Source organism: Sminthopsis crassicaudata, chromosome 3, assembly GCF_048593235.1.
Source record: "Sminthopsis crassicaudata isolate SCR6 chromosome 3, ASM4859323v1, whole genome shotgun sequence".
Lineage (NCBI taxonomy): Eukaryota > Metazoa > Chordata > Mammalia > Dasyuromorphia > Dasyuridae > Sminthopsis > Sminthopsis crassicaudata.
The window spans coordinates 261,615,902-261,636,820 of NC_133619.1; the positions used below are offsets into that span (position 1 = coordinate 261,615,902).

Consider the following 20,919-nt stretch of genomic DNA (forward strand, 5'->3'; position numbering starts at 1 on the left):
AAGAACCAAAAGAACAATTTATATAGGAACAAAAATATTGTTTTTAAAAACAAGTTTTAAAAGATTTAAGAACTCTGACCAAATGACCTAGTATATCAATTATGACTCCAGAAGATTAATGATGAATTATACTTCCAAATTCTTGTCAAACATCATAAACTAGAGGTACAGAATGAAAAGCATTTTTAGGTATGTTCAATGTTTACAGATTTACTTTACTTGATTATACTTATTTATGACAAGGAACAACTATTGCTTTGGGAAGATGAAGAGCTACATAGGGAGCAGGGATTGATAGTGATAATAAAAAAGGATAAACAAAATTAAAATAGCTTCATTAAAACATTTTTAAAATACACTGGATACAGCAGAAGGGAATCCAGAAAAAAAGGCAGTATTTGGTATTGACATGTTATATTTATTATAGACTTTAAAAAACAAAACTATACCTTATAAAAATTCATGATTTCATATATAACTCCCTTTTTCTGTTCTCTTTTGCAAGTGGGAATGTAGTCTTTTTGATATTCATCAATTTCACAATATAAATATTTGTAAAAGTAAAATATAAATTCAATTTCATAATATGTGGTTCATTATATTGAATTAAACAATATTTATTTATTTTTTATCATTATAACTTTTTATTGACAGAACATATGCATGGGTAATTTTTTACAACATTATCTCTTGCACTCACTTCTGTTCCGAGTTTTCTCTTCCCTTCCTCTACCCCCTTCCCTAGATAGCAGGCAGTCTTATACATGTTAAATATGTTAAATAATATTTATTAAGTACATAGAGTTTGCAAAGACCTTTGCTACTTATTAGGGCACATATGAAGTTGAAAAATATCAAGTCTGTAATCTTATCAATCTGTATTTATATTATAATAATATAAATTACAGTATTTAATGATAATAAAATAGCATATTATATTATAACATACATACATACATATATATTCATATACATTTAATTATACAACTAACAAAATAAGAGAGGCAAAGATGATCAGAGGTATGGATTTGATAGATTAAAGTTAGACCAATATTTCCTTAACAAGGGCTGTTATTTCTGGATTTTTATAAGTCAGCACATAATCATTTTTGTAATGTGATATTGAGGAATATGTATATTTTCTAATATTTTCATCCAAAGGGCTTTCAAATCTAATTTTTCCATCCTTCTGTATATGGCTATATTTTCCTTCTTAATTTTTTGTTAGCATCATCTGATTCAGATAGATATAGAATTATATAGAATAGTTTGATACAGAAATATATATTTCCATACATATATAATAAAATAATTTCATCCTTATTCATTATGCGTCTTAAAATAGCAATTAGTATTTTGTCCTCTTGTCTCTTTTGAGATTCAAAGAAACATATAAATTGATTACTTTTAAGTCATCAAATTGTTGTAAAACGATTTAGTCATTTTAATTGCTTTGAATTTGAACCTAAATCTCATGTTGGTGAGACTTTGTAACCCATAAAGAGGTACACTGGAGGGTTAATTAACATATACAGTACAGTAAATTTATAAAAATGCCAAATGTATGTGTAAGTATATGTATGTATGTGATTATATTTAAACATGTATGCTGAATCTGCTCTACAGTTCTGATTACACATAGAGAATTCATCAAATTCAAGAATAATGGTCTGAGTCAGGGGTGAAAAGGTTGATCTCTTATGCAATATCACTAATCATTACAGAACACTGTACTGCTTAACATGAATCTCATATTTTGTTCAGTACTTCTTAAATGACAAACTGTTCACATCTACAAACAGTATGTTGTTAGACAATGCCAATAATTAACATTTACAGCCTTAGAATTCTCATTATTCATGGATATTTCCCTAAAGATTAACTGCATTGCTAAAGCTCCCTAATTATAGATATAAGAAAGACAACTAAGAAACACTAATTAATGTTTTTATTACTTTGCCAAACTTCTATAAATATCTTTCCATTTGAAATGTTTTCCTATTTCTAAAGGTGATCATCCAAACCCATATGCATTTCTTTTCAGTGGAACTGATGCTAGTTTTATAAAATTAAAATGAGATTGAAAAAACCCTCACTTTTGAAAGGTCATTTTTTAAATGACTATGAAGTCTTGCTTACATCTCTTTTTGTCTTTTTGGTTCTAATTAGCAGTGGATTAATTACAATTTCCTGGATAGTAATCAAGGAATCTGGAGAAGGTAAGTGATATAAAGTTAAATGCTATTTCCTTAGAATTTTTGACATTTTGTACTCAATTGCACAGGGACTTTTTTTTTTTTTCATTTTCTACATTGTATAGATAATATTGTTCTACATGTTTTTATAAAGTACATTTTTCCTCATAGATTACTGGGGAAATAAGAAGCCTCATAAAACTTGAACTTTAATCCAGATAGTAAGGGCTAGAAGAATGATTTACATAAGTAAAATTAAACAGTATAGATTTTCAATATTTATAAAAATAAATTTTAGCATACCTTAAGATTTATAATCTTTTATTTTTCTCACTCAAATGTAAAAGCCTTATTAACTATCTGTGTTAAATAATTTAAAGTGAAAGTTTTACTATTGTGCCTTTCTCAAGCATAGTAATGAATAGGGCTGAGAAAATGTGATATAATATGATTTAAAAAAAAAAAGGAGTTCTGTATTACATTCGGAGAAGCTGGATTCAAATCCTAGCTGTAGTGTTAAGAGAACATTGTACATATGACCAGTTATTGACATGGAACAATTATTTAAATTCTTTGAATTTCAATTTACTTATGGTAAAATATTGGAATAAATTATCTTTGAGGTTTATGAAGTTCTAATTTTATGATCTTATGACTAATTATAGCAATTTAAAATCATTATGCAAACAAATAAAAAGTATCTTTGAGCAAATACAGGTGTAGAATAAATATGAACTAATTGAACCAAAGTATACAGAGATGATCCAAGAGTTAAAAATAACTTTAAAAAAAAAGAACTATTGGAGCTATGCTTATGGAATTAGAGTTTTCTGTTAAAATATAGAGATAAGAGTAATAGGAAATCTCAACAAGTTTACATAACTTGGAAAATATAAAAATCAACTACTAAAAAGTTATTTTCCTTTAGGTAATCAGAATAATATTCCTGAATTTTAATAAAGACTTTGTTCCTTGCTCTTGGTTAACTTAAATAGTGTAATTATGGTCACAGGATATATATTTCATTAGAGCAAAACTTAATATAAGAAATATAAATATGTATGCAACTCTAGATATAAGAATTTTAAAGAAGTGTATTTTGGGGAAAATATAGTGGAAATAAATAGGACATCTAATCCAGCCTCCCTCGTTTGACAGATGAAGAAAGTGATAGCAGAAATGTCAGGTTCCTCTGATTTAAAACCTGTTACCAAACAAGTAAAAAAAAATTTTTTTTTGTTATTGTGAAATCATTTTTATTCATGTTCAAATTTGTATTCCATTTAAGGTTTCCTTGGCAAAGATAATGGAATGATTTGCCATTTTCTTATCCAAATCATTTTATAGTTGTGGAAACTGAGGCAAATAGGATTAAGGGACTTGTCCAGGGTCACACAACTAGGAGGTCTGATTAGTAGTCTGAGGCCATATTTGATCTCAGGAAGATGTGTCTTCTTGACTCCAGACCTAACACTCTGTCCAATGTGCCACCTAGCTTTCCCCCCATGCAAAATTATTTATTCTTTAAATATGAAAACAAAAAAGAAATTTAACAAGAAAGCCTCTGACTTATTAGGAATAAAAAAAAGTGAAAACTAAAAAGTATATTTTTAAAAGTTTAATATTTTATTATGATGATAATAAAATGAGATATTTTATGTATTTTAATACATCATTTATGATCATGATTAATCTTAAAATAGTAGTTTATAATTGTAACATCTTTAATATTACAATTATATAATATTCAAAAAATGATAGATTGTTTTTAAAGAATATTGTCTTTTTTTTAAATTTAAAAAATGAAAAATTTGTGGCATAGAGCAGCAGCCTTGAAGTCAGGAGGACTTGAGTTCAAATTTGATCTCAGAAACTTCCTAGCTGTGTGATTCTGGGCAAGTCACTTAACTCCAATTGCCTCAGTAAAAAAAAAAAAAAAAAGTTAATTGGTAATGGACTCTCCAAAAGTAATTTATTCTGTTGTATTCACTATAACAAATTTGAACTACTTAGCTATAATTAGTTTTCTTTTTCATACCTCCCCCAAACAAAATAATAAAATAGAAATACTACTTAATATAAGTTCAAATATATTAAGTAAAATTTACTTTAAAATCAAAATATACCAGGTGAAAGTATTAAGCTAAGTTTATTGATCAAGACATAAATATTTATATTTATTATCATGCATACATTTTGAAAATTTTTTGTGTTTTTCCAGTGAAACTTTTTGGCCCTTTCCATGAAATTTCTTTGAAGGCAGTGAACTTTATCTGATGGGAAAAGTTACATGCCAATTACATAATTATAACACTGTAAACAACATCTTTAAAGTTGGCATCAAAAGTAACACATATGCAAAACTTTATAGGGCACATGGAAAACCTGCAGTGTTCCTAGATGTTAGTAGTTCTATTTACACGTGACTTGGAAGGTTTTAATGGTTCATTTCCCCCCAATATTTCCTGGTACTATCAATTATTAATTGGTGAAAATTGATTAAGCCAACATAGCAATAAATAAATAGGATAAGGGTAGGAAGGGAGAAAGGAGGAGAGAGAACAATAGAGACAGGGACGAAAAGAAAAAAGTTTGTGGCTGAGAATAGGAGGGAGCTAAAAAAGGGAGGGTAGGGAAAAAATCAAGAAAAATGAACAGTATAGAAATATTTTCATAAGGAAAAAGACAGCTGACATTAAAGAGAAGTAGAAATTCAAAAACATTGAAAGAAATAGTTATTCACATTTATGGTTGTCCTTAAAATATATATGTTATATTTTTTAATATGCTTCAAATTTTTGTTTTATTTTTTAGATACTATATTTGGCAAGAGTCATGAAGCCAGAGGAATGTTTAAAATAGTATCTGGAGCAACATATACTCCAAGTTTAGAAGACAAATTATCAACCGATTTCAAAGTTCTTGCTTATGACCTTCAGCAAATGGTAGGGCTCCTGTATCTCTTTAGTTATTTTAACATTATATAGCATGTAATAATCTAATTATTCATTAAAATAGCAATAAAGTTATCTTTCTGAATTTAAAGGAGATTTGGATAAATCAATTATACTACCTTAGGATATTTATTTTTTTTTCTTTTTTAGACATTCATTATTTATTTTAAACATTTTTTTTCTTTTTAGATTTTAAATTACAAATTTTCTTTCACTCCTGCACTCTATACCCAGACAAGCAAAGTGATATCAATTATACATGTGAAATCATGCAAAACATGTGAAAAATTTAAGAAGCAACAAAATTATGCTTCAATTTGCACTCAGAGTTTATCATTTCTCTCTTTGGAGGTGGACAACATTTTTTTCATCCTAAATTCTTTGGCATTGCATTGATCAGAGTAGTCAAATTTTTCACTGTTGATCATTATTACAACATTGTTATTACCACGTACAATGCTCTCCTCATTCTCATTTCACTTTGTAAAAATTGTCTTTTTTTTCTAAAAACACTTGCTTGTCATTCTTTATGGTACATATATAGCATAGTCATATGCCAAAATTATTCAGCCATTCCCTAATTGATTAGCATTCCCTCGGTTTCCAAATTGTTGCCACCACAAAAAGAACTGCTATAAATAATGTATTTATACATCCTTTTACTTTTTCTTTTTCTCTTATCTCTCTCTTTAAGGTTCAGACCTAGTAGTGGTATTTCTAAGTCAAATGGCATGCATAGTTTTAAAGCCCTTTTAGCATAGTTCTGAATTGTATTTCAGGAAGTTTAGACTAATTCATAACTCAAACCAACTATATATTAGTGTACCTATTTTCCTCTCATCCCCTCCAGCATTTGTCATTTCTGATAGGTATGAAGTAAGACCTTAAAGTTGTTTTAATTTGTATTTCAGTAATGATTTAGAGTATTTTTCATGTGATTATAGATAGCTTTTATTCTTCTTCTAAAAACTATCTGTTCATATCATTTAACCATTTACCACTTGAGCAATAGCTTTTACTTTTTACTTCTAATTTGGCTCAGTTACTTGAGGAAATCAGAGAAATTAGCTGTAAAAAATTTTAATATCACTTCAATGGCCAGTAAAATATAAGTTCTTCTCTTATCTCTTTTAATTAGGTCTGTTTTGATTTTTGTTTTGTCTGAGATCATGACAGCTACTTCTGCCTTTTTTAACTTCTGCTGAAGCATAATAGATTCTACTCCAGCTCTTTATTTTAACTATGGTGTATCTTTCTGTCATGTGTGTCTAATTTTCACTTCAGCTCTGGTCTTTTCATCAGGAATGATGAAAAGTCTTCTGTTTTATTAAATATCCATTTCCCCCCCTTTCAGGTTATTCTTGATTGCAATCCTATGTCTTTGCCTTCTGAAATATCATATTCCAAGCCTTCTTCTCTTCCTGACTATGAGTCCAAGATAACTGAATTGTTTCTTTCAGGCTGCTTGAAATACTTTTGCTTTGAAATACTATAATAATCTTCTATTCCTCCAAGTTTTCATTTTCATTTCTCTTTCAAGAAATGATTGATGATTTTTTGATATTTATTTTACCTTTTTAATCTAAGATATCTAAGATATTTTGGTAATTTCTTGAAATATGATATCTAAGCTCTTTGATTATGGCTTTCAGGTAGTGCAATAATTCTTTAATTATCTCTCTTTAATATATTTTCCATATCAGTCATTTTTCCAATGAGATATTTCTTTTTTTTTCCCCTGAGGCTGGGGTTAAGTGACTTGCCCAGAGTCGCACAGCTAGGAAATGTTAAGTGTCTGAGACTAGATTTGAACTCGGGTCCTCCTGAATTCAGGGCTGGTGCTCTACCCACTGCACCACCTAGCTGCCCCTCCAATGAGATATTTCACATTTTCTTCTATTTTTTTCATATTTATGTCTCATGGAGTAATTAGCTTCCACTTGCCAAGTCCTAATTTTTAAGAAATTATTTTAAGTGATATTTTACACCTATTTTTTCTTTAGATTAATTCTATTTGTTTGATTTTAAAAGTATTTTCCCACCATTTTTGTCTCTCTTTTACCAAGCTGTTAATTCTCTTCTTATAATTTTCTTTTGTCACTCTCATTTCTTTTTAATTTTTTTCTCTATCACTAATCTTTTACTTTAATTCTTCCAGACATTCTTATTGTCTTTGAGTGCAATTAATTAGCTAGTTTTGAAGTCTGCAAATTTTTGGTGCTTCCAAAGTCATGTGATTTGTGAAAAAGTGTGTCACTGCTTTCCTGCTTGCTTTCCTGCTTGTGTTATGCAGGAAGAGACCCTGTTTCCCTGAAGCTATAAGTGCTAGTGCCCCTCTTGGTTCTGGAACTTTGACTACATCCACTGCTGTCCAGCAGTCATAAATGCTATTGTTCTTTCATACCTTGGAACTGACACCAGGGTTCCTGTTCTTTTTGTAACCAACCATAAGTACTCCTCTCTGTCCTGGAACTTTGACCCAGAATTATGTGTAGGTAACAGAGTTTCCATTTAGCATCACATATAACCAGTTGCCTGTAATCTCTTTCTGACCAATTGTTTGACACCTTTACTTCTGAGCTAAGAACTCCCAATACTGCTGTTACTCTGACCACTACCACTATCACAACCATCCCTACAACCCATTCCTTCTAGTGATGGTGCTGCTGCCCTGGCTCCAGACTGGCCTCTTCCACAGTTAAAAAGTGGAAAGTTTCACAGAACTCTCATCCACCTAAATTGAGTTAGTCTGGAAAAATAGCTCATTCTGGATTTTTTTTTAATCCAAAAAGTTGATTTGAAGAGTTATTTTAAAGGTGTTTGGAAGGAACTCATACTTTAGAATATTTAAAAGTATAATTTGTGACCCAAAGGCTCATGGACTAGGACTCATCGACTAGGTTTATATTAAGTGTAGACCCAAAAGATTATTAAATTGTTTTAGCTTATTCCCCCCTGGAGATGCTCAAAGAAAAATATCCCATTATACTCATATAGCTCATATCTAAATCTTTCCAAATGTGGGCAATAGACTGACTAACTCCTACGTAAATATTCACTGTGTCACATGTACATTAACAACAACAAAATAATAATAATAATAGTTAAAACTTATTTAGCACCTACTTTGTGCTAGGCACTGTGCTAAGACTTTCCAAATATCATCTCATTTTATCCTTATAACAACTCTGAGAAATAAGACCATTTATCCTCATTTTACATCAAGGAAACAAAGGTTAAGTGATTTGTTTGTGGTCATATAGCTAATAAATGTTAGGGCTATATGTAAACTCAGGTTTTAACTCACTTTAGGCCCAGCACTCAATCAACTAAACTACATAGCTATCACTCTCTGTTTTACTTTCACATTCTCTCTCATTCTCTTTCTCTTTTAGTTATAATACATATAAATATATAATCCTTTATTTCACACTTTAAAAAGGATTCATAGGATCTCATTATCAGATATTGCCACATTTAAAGTACTCAGCCCATCAACATTCCACCTTATACAGAAGAGAACTGAACTTGGTGTTGCTTCCAGGACTTCATTCTTGTGAAATGCTTCTCTGTCACATGTTCATACACAGTCCCTCATACACTCATAAAGCAATCCTGTAGTTAACTCCCCTCTAAAGGAAAATACACATTGGAGGCTGCTAAAGAAATATTTCTCTTCCCATTAATTTTGTATTATCTGAGCAACCTAAAGATCTTGCTTTCCAAATGAGACATGATGCAAGATTGCTGTCTTCTCTTTCCAAGGGGCACACTGTATCAGAAAATCCATATATTTTTCTGGAGGGTCCAATCCTCAAACTCTCAGAGTTGATAATTCTCAAACCTAAACTTGGGACCCTAGGGGAACAAGAACCATGTCTATGGATTATATTGATAGATAAAGGCAATTCTAATGTCTCAGAAGCCCTCTTAATTTGCCTGAGGATTGACTGAGATCCAAAATCTAGTGGGACAGAGATACCTTTCCCAGTCTCTGAGGACATGGCACCTGCTGTCTTTACATCTTTCTTTTTCCCACTTCTCATTCATGGTCCCTTTCCCATTTTATCATTCTCTCGTTTAGTGCAAGAAGAAGAAAAAATTGTGTTAGTGATGTTGCCTAGCCTTCCTTTATTTAAATCCAATTCATTTGAATGTCATGGCATCACTTCCCTGATATCATGATCCTCTTCCATAACAAAGGACAAACTGTTAGCACTGAAGTCAAGTACAGGTCAATCTTTTTCTTACCCCAGAATATAGTTCCATGTTATTGCACTCTTTTCTGTCTTCATAATGTTAAAGGAAAGTCTGAGATCAAGAGAGAAATGAAAAAATGGTGAACAGGTAAACTTTTATATTTTTTCAATATCAAAGCCTGCTTTTTTCATAAAATGGGCAAAAAGGACTGCCCATAAAATGCATTACCTTAAGTCTTCATTATCCAATCATCTTAGGTTTCTTATGTCCTATCAGTAAGTGGTCTCCGATCCTACCCATACTCTATGGTTAAACTCTTCTTACTTACCTCCAAGCAATGAATTATTCCCTATATCTCATCACATTGACTGAGGAGTTTATCAAACTTCTAATCATAAAACTGATTATTAACTTTCCTGATCAAGTAGTACCATAATTCCAGATCTGAGCATGATCACAAGAGAGATATAATGAAATACTAAATTAACACATTTACTTTTATAGGTAGATGAAATATTTCTAACAAGTCATTTGAAGGATGAATACAGAGGTTCTAAAGTTTTGCAGTTCAAGTGAGTATATCTCAGTTTTTCTAAAGATTGAAGTAGTCACTGCTGAGAATTTTATTGGAAAATGTGATTCAGTTTGTACAGATTCTGTGTGTGTGTGTTTTGTATGTGTGTGTATATGTATAATTTAAAAATTTTTGAGTCAACAATAATCTCCCTTCTATCCCTCCTTCCTCATCCTTCCCCCTACATTGATAATGAAAAAACCTTCTACTTTTGCTTTCATAATTCTCATTTCTCTCCTAAACCTAAAGACCTGATACATATAATAACAACAAAATTTAACTCTACCTTCCAACTGTTCCTCCTTTCTAGTACTTTAGTGATCCTGGCTCCAAGCTATTGAAAGCAACCCTGTAGGTACAGTATGGGAGATCTCTGACTTGTCAGTGACCTGAGAACTGAGAAACAGAAGGAGCAATACAGAACAACAGAACAGTATACCACGGTCTGTGTGGCACTCCACTAAGCATAAAGAAGTATTCAGCATCCAATTAGATATAGGTCTATCATCCCAGAAATTATTTGGAGCAGACACCTAGGATGGTGAAATGTGAATTATTCATAATAGAAGAGTCAGATTCTTTGAGATCTATCCCCTAGGGAGGGAGTCAGAAAGTGAGCAAAAGGAGGGAAATATAGAAATTACCAAAGATCCCAGGAAAGAGAGAACTTAGAGATCTCAAACATCACTATATAAATCAATAGGAAAAATGTTAATAGCACAAAGAATCATGGCCTAAAAATCTAACAAACAATTTCAGGAATCTATGAACTAAGCAAAGAAAATGATTCAATATTTGATAAGACAGAGGATGACATGGAACTTAAGGAGAACATAGAATCTTAACATGCTGTTCCCAAAGAATTTAAAGGAAAAACTAATAATATAAGAACATAATTTATGACCTGCACAGGAAAAGAAATGGAGAATAGAAAAATGGGAACCAGAAGGCAAATCTACAAAGAAACAAGATTGAGAACAATGGATTGAGAACAAAGATTTTGAAGCAACTGGGAAAGAAGGAAACTAAAGGGATTTCTAGCTCAGTGATGAACTTTATAATAAAGAAATACCATCAAAATACAAGATATCCAAACTGTTAGAAGACCAGATAAAGACTTTAATTAACTCAGCTTCAGAAAAAGAAAATAGATAAAGGAACCAAAGGAGGAAAAATCCTCCTGGTTCCAATAGATTCACAGGAAAATTCTATCAAAAGAACAATTAGTATCATTACTTCATAAATGTTTCCTAAAAATTAGACTAAAAGAACCCTAAAAGAATTTTTTCTTAGATAAATACAGTTCTAATACCTAAAACAGGAAAATACAAAACACAAAAGAAAAATCATATGCTGGTATTTGTAATGCTCTCTCTAAAATGTAATATTCTCTGTTGAGGTTTTCTTGGGGTCTCTGAAGATAGCCTTCGTTTCAGTTCAGTAATCACCATAAGTACAGCCAGGTATTATTGTCTCTATCAAAGTCTTGTCTCCTTTTCTGGAGCCAAGTTAGCTTTATTAGAGGCCTATCTCTCTCCTTCGTTTCCTGAGCTTAAGCTCCCGCCTGCTTTCTCTGGCTTCTGAATCTCCCTGAATCTCCAAAGGTTTGTGTTTCAGCCTCCAGCCACCACAAAGGTGGACAATAGAATGAATCTTTCTCAGCTTCTGAGAGCTTCTAGGGCACTTGTCTTCTCTGGCCCTGAGAGCTTCTAGCTTATGTGCTCCATACTGAGTATTCACCAATCATTATATCACTAGGAAACCATTATTTGTTGTAGGATTAAATCAATGCTAAACTAGATTTAACAGTTGTCTCCTGTTTCTACTTAGTACCTTGTTTCAAGTTCTGGCCTATAACATGTATTAATGATTATCGCCTCAAAAATTTTATTCAAAAATCCCATCAAACAGGCAATGATTTGTCTAAGAAATCATTCATTATGACCAAGTGGAATTTATATCAAGGATGCAATATTTAGAAAATAATCAACATAATTAATCATATTAAAAACCAAAAAATTCAAAACCATCTGATAATTTCAAAAGTTGTAGAAAAATCATTTGAAAAAGTTCAACAACCTTTTAGGCAAAAAACAAACAAATAAATAAACAATAAACCCTAAAAATATTGGCATAGAGAAAACTTTTTAATATCACAAAAACAGCAATCATCTAAAATCAAAAGCTACCATTAAATGAAGTGAGAACATGCTGGAACCCAAGAATACCTCTTCTCCCAACTCTTGATTTCATATAGTTTTTAAAAAAAATTTCATAAAGTTCTTTTATAAAATGTTCTTATCCTTTCACCTCATCAATTGGGGAATGAATTTTGATGTTTGATTTTTTTTTTTGTTAGCGCCTTCTTACATGGGATAGTCTAAAAGATAATGCAGTCTCAGAAGACTATCTTTTGAGACACTGTATATTTTGGATCTCAGAACATTATCAGAGATAATTTGTGCAAAAACATTCTCTCAATCAACTATGTCCTTTAGAACCTAGTGGTATTTCCATTTCAATGTTTTTCAATCTCACATAATTAAAATTATTTATTTTATCTTTTTATTATCATTTTTATGCCTGTTTAAGAATAGAAGGAAATGATTATTATAATATATAGTGTAAATTGTTGGCCTAAATTTGATCAAATAACATGTATAGTGCTTTCCAAACATTAAAGTGCTAAATAAATCTTTTGCTGTTGTTATTTTTCCATTATTTCAGTTTGTGTGACTTTTTGTGACCCTATTTGGGATAGTTTGCCATTTCCTTCTGCAGCTCATTTTACAGATGAGAGAATTGAAACAAGCACAGTGACTTGGCCAGAATTATACAAGTGTCTAAGGTCATATTTTCAAATTTTCCTGACCCCAAGCTCTATCCACTGTACCACCTAAGCTGCCCAAGTAAAAATATTGTTATTATTATTATTATTGCCAACTTTTTCAATTTCCCAGAAATTTTTGTCAAATAGGGAATTCTTGCCCTAATTTATTATCAGATATATCACAAACTGGGCCCCCATTTTTTCTGACTCTTATCTTATTTAGTCTGTCCCTCATCTACTTTTCTATGTTTTAATCAGCACTAAATATTTTTGTTTAGTCCTGCTTTAGTCTATAATTTGAGATATGAAAGTGCTTCTTTCCTTTCTTTTTTCTTTTAACCTTTTTTTTTAATATTTTGCTCTACCAAATGAATTTTTTTGTCTAGAATTTAAAAGTATTCTCTTGGTAATTTGATTGATATATCATTAAATATGAAAATTTCCCCTCAACTTATTATGTAGATAGTATGATTGCTTTTTTTTTTTTAATTGACCCAACTTAGGCTTAATGGCTGAATCTTTCTCCATTTAATTAATGTTTTTTATGTCTTTGAAAATTGTTTTGTAATTATAGCAATACAGTTTTAAAGTATGCCTTCGTAAAGTGAACTTTAGATATTTTATACATTTTATAGTTATTTTGAATGAGATTTCTCTTTTTATTTTTACTCATGGGATTTGTTTTTGCTATATTGAAAACCTATTGATTTTTGTGAATTTATTTTATTGTATTTAATAGAAACTATTTATTATTTCAATCTCTTTGCTAATCAATTTTTTGTTTTCTAAGTAAACCAATATATGTCAGGAAATAGGAATTACTTTATCTCTTCTTTGTTTCTGTTAATGACTTTTCAGTATTTTTCTTTTCTTATTACTATTACTAGCATGTGTATGATTGTATCAAATAACTAGAAAGGAAGATACTCTTGTTTTATTCACATATTTACTGACAATGTTGCTAGTATTTCATCATTGCATATAATGGTAACTTTTGGTTTCAAACATATGTAATGTATTCCCCCTCAGAACTGCTTTAAACGCACCCCAGAAATTTTGGTATTTTGCCCCAGGAAATTTATTTACTCCCCAAGATTATTATCTCTTTAATTAATACTTGATCCACACACAACTGGATGATAAGGTCTTTATCAGAGAAACTTGCTGTCAATTTTTTTTCATAGTTATGATTACTACGTATTTCCCTCCAATTTCTCCCCTCTCTCGTTTATCCTAGTCTCACACTTTTTGCTTTATCAACTCTCAAAAATATTTTGCTTCTGACTTTTACTACCCCCAATTTCTCTTCCCCCAATCAGCCTTTCCCCTTTTTCTTATCCTTATGCCCTTCTATTTTCCTGTACAGTTAAGCTAGATTTCTGTACCCAGATGAATGACTGAAGTGCTTCTCCTCAATTCTCCCATCTTTCCCTCCACTGTAAAAAAAATTTTATGTCACATAATTTGCCTCTTTACTACCTTTCCCTTTCCTCTTTTCCTGGTGCATCTTTCCTTATCAACCTTTATTTTTATTTTTTTAAGTATATCCCATCAGGGGGCAGCTAGGTGGAGCAGTGGATAGAGCACCAGCCTTGAATTCAGGAGGACCTGAGTTCAAATTTGGTCTCAGACACTTAACACTTCCTAGCTGTGTGACCCTGGGCAAGTTATTTAACCCCAGCCTCAGAAAAAAAAAAAAAAAAAAAAGTATATCCCATCATAGCCATCTCACACCTTGTGCCACCTATGTATGTATACTCCTTCTAACTACCCTAATAATGACAACGTTCTTAGGAGATACGAGTATAATGTTCCTATGTAGGAACATAAACAGTTTAACCTTTTTGAATACCTTTTGCTTTATCTTTCCTGCTTACCTTTTAATGCATCTTTTGAGTCTTGTATCTGAAAGTCAAATTTTCCATTCTGTCCTGGTCTTTTACCATAAATGTCTTCCATTTAAATATCTGTATTTTTTTTTCCTTGAAGGATTATACTCAGTTTTGGTGGGTAAGAGATTTTTGGTTATAATTCTAGGACTGCTGCACTCTAGAATATCATGTTCCAAGTTCTCCAATCCTTTAATGTAGAATATGCTAAATCTCCTGACTGTGACTCCATGAGTTTTGAATTGTTTCTTTCTGCTTGCAAATTTCTCCTTGACCTGGTAGCTCTAGAATTTGGATAAAATATTCCTGGGAGTTTTCACTTTGGGATCTCTTTTAGGAGGTGATTGGTGGACTCCTTCAATCTCTATTTTATCTTTTAGTTCTGGAATATAAATTCAAATTTCCTTGATAATTTCTTGGCATATCATGTCTGGACTCCTTTTTTGATCATGGCTTTCAGGTAGTCCAATGATTCTGAAGTTACTCTTCTGGATCTATATTTCAAGTCAGTTTTTTTTTTCAATGAGATATTTCATATTTTCTTATTTTTTCATTCTTTTGGTTTTGTTTTTTGATGTTACTTAGAATCATTAGTTTCTACTTGCTTAAATCTACTTTTTATGGAATTCTTTCTTCAGTGAATTTTTCTACATCTTTCCCTATCTATCCTGTTCTACTTTTTAAGGTATTCTCTTCTTCCCTGGGTTTTTGTTCCTCTTTTATCTTTTAGCCAATTCTATCTTTTAAGATGCTGTTTTCTTTATTTTTTGTGCCTCTTTTGCCAAACTATTTACTCTTCATGATCTTCTTAGTTTTTTCTTTACCTCTCTTGTTTTTAAGATTCTTTTTTGACCTCTTTCAGGAATTCACATTTTTCCTTGAGGCTTTGGATATAGCTATTTTGACTTTATTGTCTTCTTCTGAATTGGTGTTTTGAACTTTCCTGTCACCATAGTAATTTCCTATAATTAGATTCTTTTTGTTGTTGTTGTTGTTGCTGTTTGCTCATTTTTGAATCCTTTTTCTTGATTTTTATCTTTATGTTAAAATTGGGCCCTGCAATTGGAATGAAGGGGTCACTGTCTCAACTTTTTTTTTTTTTTCAGAGCTAGTTCTGGTGGTAGGTAAGTTTTAAATTCTTCCAAAATATGATCTAAGGAGAGCTGTGATCACTGCTTTTCTGGTGTGTACTATAGCCTGAGAATGACCATAATCACCTTTTCCTACTCTAGAACTGTGACCAGGGTTTCTGTTCCCCATGTGGTCTCACATTTTAGTTTGTGAGCAATCTTGCTCTAGGACTCAGAACCATGTATTGGGCAATGCAACAAAATTTTGACTCAGTGCCAGCAAAAGATCCCCTATAATCTTCTCCTGACCAGTTGTCAGACACTATTATTTCTGTGGACTGAGTGCTCTAGAAGCAGCTGTTATTGAATTAATTTCTTCCAAGTCCTGCTGCTGGCTTACCAAGGCACAACCTTTACTAGACTGTGTTCTACTCTTACCCTAGTGAGACAGACCTTTCCTGCCAACCGGGCTGGAAAATTGTTTCACCCCATTTTTTTGTGGTTCTGATGTTCCATAATTCATTATTATAAAGTTGCTTTTAGAGGAATTTGGGATAGCTCATTGTGTCATATCCCTGCTTTTACTCTACTATTTTGTTCCCATCTTCCCTATATGGCTTTTAACTCTAAAATTCTCAATGGTTTGTTCAGGTCCATATTTTTCCTTTTATTCACTTTTGTTAGATTTGTCCAATTCTGATAGAGGAAAATGAAAGGCCCCTACAATTATTATGCTATTATATATGTCTTTTTGCAATTGTATTAACTTTTTATTTGTGGATTAAGATGCTATGGCATTTTCTGCATATATTTATTTAGTATTGACATTGGTTTGTCTCTGATTCCTTAAACACTAGTTTATTTTTATTGTTATTGATAAATACTGCCTATTATTTATCATTCCTTTTAATGTTTTCTGAATTTTATTTTGTTTCATGTGCTTTATTCTTATTATTCTTTATTTTTTGCTATATCTTTCATGAAATTAAAGCTTCTCGAGAACTAGGGTTGGGCTTTCTTTTATAATCCATTTCTTTTATCGCCTTTGCAGATCAGGTGTCATCAGTTATTCTCTTATGATTCATATTTAGAGGCATCAATTTAAGTAGAAATTAACTTATCTTTCAAATAAATCTTACTTCTTGATCTCATTATGCTGTCTCCACTGGCACCAATCTATGTGCTGACTCTAAAAGTTCAATCTTTCTTCTGAGGAGGGATGCTATCTCTCTCAGAGAAAGTGATCCTCCAGTACACAAACTCCATTTCATACTAAATACACCCTGAAGTCTCCATTGCCAATCATGATATGCAATTCCTCTCCAATGAAAATGTTCTTCAGATGAATCTGATCTTCTCTCATATAAGTCCTATCGCCTCATTACCTACTCTCTGCTACCAACCTGATTCTCTGGGACTCTCAGCTTTTATTGAGAAACTACTGACTGCTGTCCCTTTTTGGTTCACCCATGGACTAGGTGCATCACTAGAATGATCTGGAGCATTTTTTATTTGGTTGCTGATAGTTTGGATTTCTTCCTTTGAAAGGAAGAAATTCCTATTCATGTTTTGACTGTTATTTATCCTTAGCATTTCCAAAGATATTATTCCGTTCCCCTTTTGGATTTCTGACTACAAAATAACACATCTTTAATTTTTGGGAAGGTGTCCCACATAGTTAAGAACATATGTATATATGTATGTGTGTGTGTATATAAATATATATATATATATACATAAAATATATTATTCTATTTGAAATTGTTCTCATTAAGTTCCTTATGATTTTCTCACTCATTTTTACCTTTTTGTACTTCTCTTGAGTATTTTTTTTGAATGCCAAATTTTCTATTCTGTACTTTTCATCAGGAATGCTTTGAAAATCTTCTAATTCATTAAATATTCAATGAGACCCAGGGAAAGTCACTTAACCTCTGTTTGTCTTGGTGCATTGGAGAAGAAAATGGCAAAGCACTCTCACATCTTTGTCAAAAAAAAAAAAAAAAAAAAAAAAAAAAAAGCCCAAGGACAGTATGATCCATAGTATCATGAAGATTATGGCACAACCAACCTACTGAACAACAATAGCAACAACAATCAGGATCACATAAGATTTAGCAGCTTCAGTGTTAAAGGAGCAGAGGGCTTAGAATAGGATATGGGTCTTATATCTAATAAATTGTCCCAATATGAGATTTGAACTCAGGTCTTTTGACTCCAGACCTAGCACTCTATTAGCTACAATAGTTCGTAGAAAGATCATTTGACAAAAATGTTCATTGTACTCCCTCCATCTTGGTTCTATCTTTAATTTTCTTTTGAGTCACCCTGGAACTTTTCTCATTGTCCCATACTCTCTGAGGAATCAATGGGAATTTGTCAACAGACTTTAGACCCTACTCTACCCAAATCCTGCTGCTTAGAGTATAATTACTTAAACTAATCAAAATGTTCAGATAGTTTGGGCAACTCTGCTTTCTCTGAATCTACCCAACTCAAAGTTTCTGATATCTAGGCCTATACTTCTTCATATCCCTTCTTGGGAAGTCATCAGATATTTTAATACTATCTCTAATTCAATATGAAGCATTGCTTTACATAACTTAATGTCTCTAGGGGAGAATGCAACTTACTTCATAATTTTAAAAGCTTTATCCAGTTATCCTGGGATCCATTTCATAGAACATATCCTAAAGCCTTTGACGTAATTCCACATTGCCCAGAAGTGAGTAACTATACAACTGAAAGTTTAAATACATAAAATTCTCCTGTTATAGAACTAATAGTAACACAAATGTTCCAGATTTTTTCTTTTTTTTTCCAGTTGACTTCTTCTTTTCTAGTCTTTAATGAAAAACATAAAGGGAGAGAAGTTGAGCAGATAGTATGTCAAAGTCTTGGAGTATGACCTGGGAAACCATTGCTAAATCACTTTCATGATTTACTTTCTTTATAAAATAATCCATGAGTAAAGCGAATGTAAAATTGTGTGGGGAAAATTCCATATTATACTTTGCTTAAAATCTTGTGTCCCATATTTGAGGCATTCTTTAATCCAGTTGTTTGTAGTTCAGCCTCTGATACCAGTAACTGAGACTGGGCTGAATCTTGTAAAAGTAATATTTAGTATGGCTTTATTCTTCTCAGAACAAAACACTGTCAGCATATCATGAAAGATCAAAACCATAACAGCTTTTTCTCATATGTTCTATCAATGATGGAGGTGGGTCAGCTAGATTACAAAGTTTCTTTTCTCTGGTTTTCCATTTTTGGCTATCCATAGGCATTTTATCTGCCAGGATTCATATTGTAGGCTAAGATCATCTCTTACTTCACTGTGAAGTGGAATAAACCAAAGCTAGCTGTACTTTGGAGATGACTACCAACTAGAGGCTGAATCCATCCATGGCCTGTTTTGTCAAAAGCCAGTGAGGAGCCAAGGTGAAATGTAAAATGCCTAACTAGTAATTCTTCAAATTACTTGATATTTAAATAGTTTTTAGAGATCACTTTCCCACTAGAGTAAAATAATAGTTAGTACTTCCACTTGTTTAACTTAAGTTTTTCTCTCAATATGTGCTTATGTTTTGTATTTTTAAAAATATTTTCTATATACAGAAATATTTAGGCAAAAGTAGATACAAATCCTATTTCAAATAATCTTAATATTTCTTAATTTTTTGTTTGACCTTGTTACATTTCAATATATCATCACTTTACTTTATAATGTAGATAGCAAAGAGCTAATATTAGTCATAAAAGTATTAACTCTGCATATTTTTGTTCATATTAGTATTATCTTCAATCTGTGACTTCTTTGAAATAATCTTCTGTTACTCCTAGTTCATTTTGTGAAGTATAGCTGAGATAAAATTAGAGCATATAATTGATAAGTCCATTTAACTGTAAAATACATTGTAATACACAGAATGTTAACAAATGACTAGGGGTGATACAGTTAATCTTTCTTTGTTATACAATTTCTACTCCTCCCTCAGGATTTCTGAAGTATAATATATGACAGATGGCCAGTGAGGGTACCCATGTCAATCCAAATATTAAATATTAATTAATTAATTAAGGATATTCAACAACAACAAGGATATTCAAAAAGGATACAGTGGCTTCTGCACACTCAGCCCAACTTCATTTCTATATGAAAATAAGTCTAGTTAACTAGAAAAGTATAGTGTGGGTGAGATTTTTTAATGCCTTTGGATCACCAGGAAATTGAATCAAAGGAAGCAGGAACCAATCAAGTCTTAGTGCACTGTGCAAAGCTGCACCATTTCCCCTCCACATTATAAGAATCATAATAGTAATATGTCATTTTATATAATGATATAATATTTTAAAAGAATTTTATCTCATTTGATCCACAAAAAGTCCTGAAAGGTATCTTAAAGATTGTAAGATAAACTGCAGTTTTAAGATGTATTAACTTCACATACAAAAATGATTAACATCTTAATATCCAGGAACATCTTGCCAAATTACGAAAAATAGTAGGAATTGTAGGAATAAATAGTAACTCATTATCTGTTATCCTTTTGTGAATTATTCAATTACTTGATTGAATTAGAAGAAGCAGTACTATTGGCTAGATAGAAATCAGTCTCACCACAGATAGCCTTAAAAAGCTGAGCTCACCAGCATTGAAGTAGTTCCCCCTACTATCTGTCATTTTTAAGCAGAATTTTCTTCTCAGCAGAAGATATATATGCCCAGAAGAAAACAAAGTCTCTGGAGTAAGTGAAGAAGCATTTTATTATGTTCTTGAAGAAAGCAGGCAAGTCCTTATGGTAGAAGAGCACTGGTACAGAAGAGAGAGATGCTTTTTTAACCAAACCCCTACCATGTCCCATTAACCAAATCCAGTCTCCTCCCAGTCATTCCTGCTTGGTTAATATTCTGCTAAATAATAGAACTTCCCTCTTTGCCTTCTTCATGCCCTCTCAAATATATTCCCCCTCCCTTGTCATGCATCCCGTGTTCAAAAATGATGGAAAACTCTTCTTACAGGGTATGTTGATTAATATACAATTAGTCTATTAAGCATGCTCATTCCATATTTGTCTTTTTCCAGGTCATTGGCCCTGACTAATTTGAGCTAGATAGGGGTTTATGGTTAAACTGTGGTTGAAAAGGATACATGGGGGGGGAGGTGGCACAGTGAATAGAGCACCAGCCCTGAAGTCAGGAGGACC

General features: G+C 31.8%; 1 protein-coding gene across 1 annotated transcript in view; it reads left to right on the plus strand.

Moving 5' to 3' along the window:
- The first annotated feature begins 1,010 nt into the window (after nt 1-1,010).
- Nucleotides 1,011-20,919, plus strand: part of TMPRSS15 (transmembrane serine protease 15) — a 138,580-nt gene continuing 118,671 nt past the window's right edge. The window contains exons 1-3 of the mRNA XM_074302039.1: nt 1,011-1,020; nt 5,010-5,140; nt 9,854-9,921. Of these exons, the coding sequence (XP_074158140.1) occupies nt 1,011-1,020; nt 5,010-5,140; nt 9,854-9,921 (209 nt within the window). The remainder of the gene's footprint in view (nt 1,021-5,009; nt 5,141-9,853; nt 9,922-20,919) is intronic.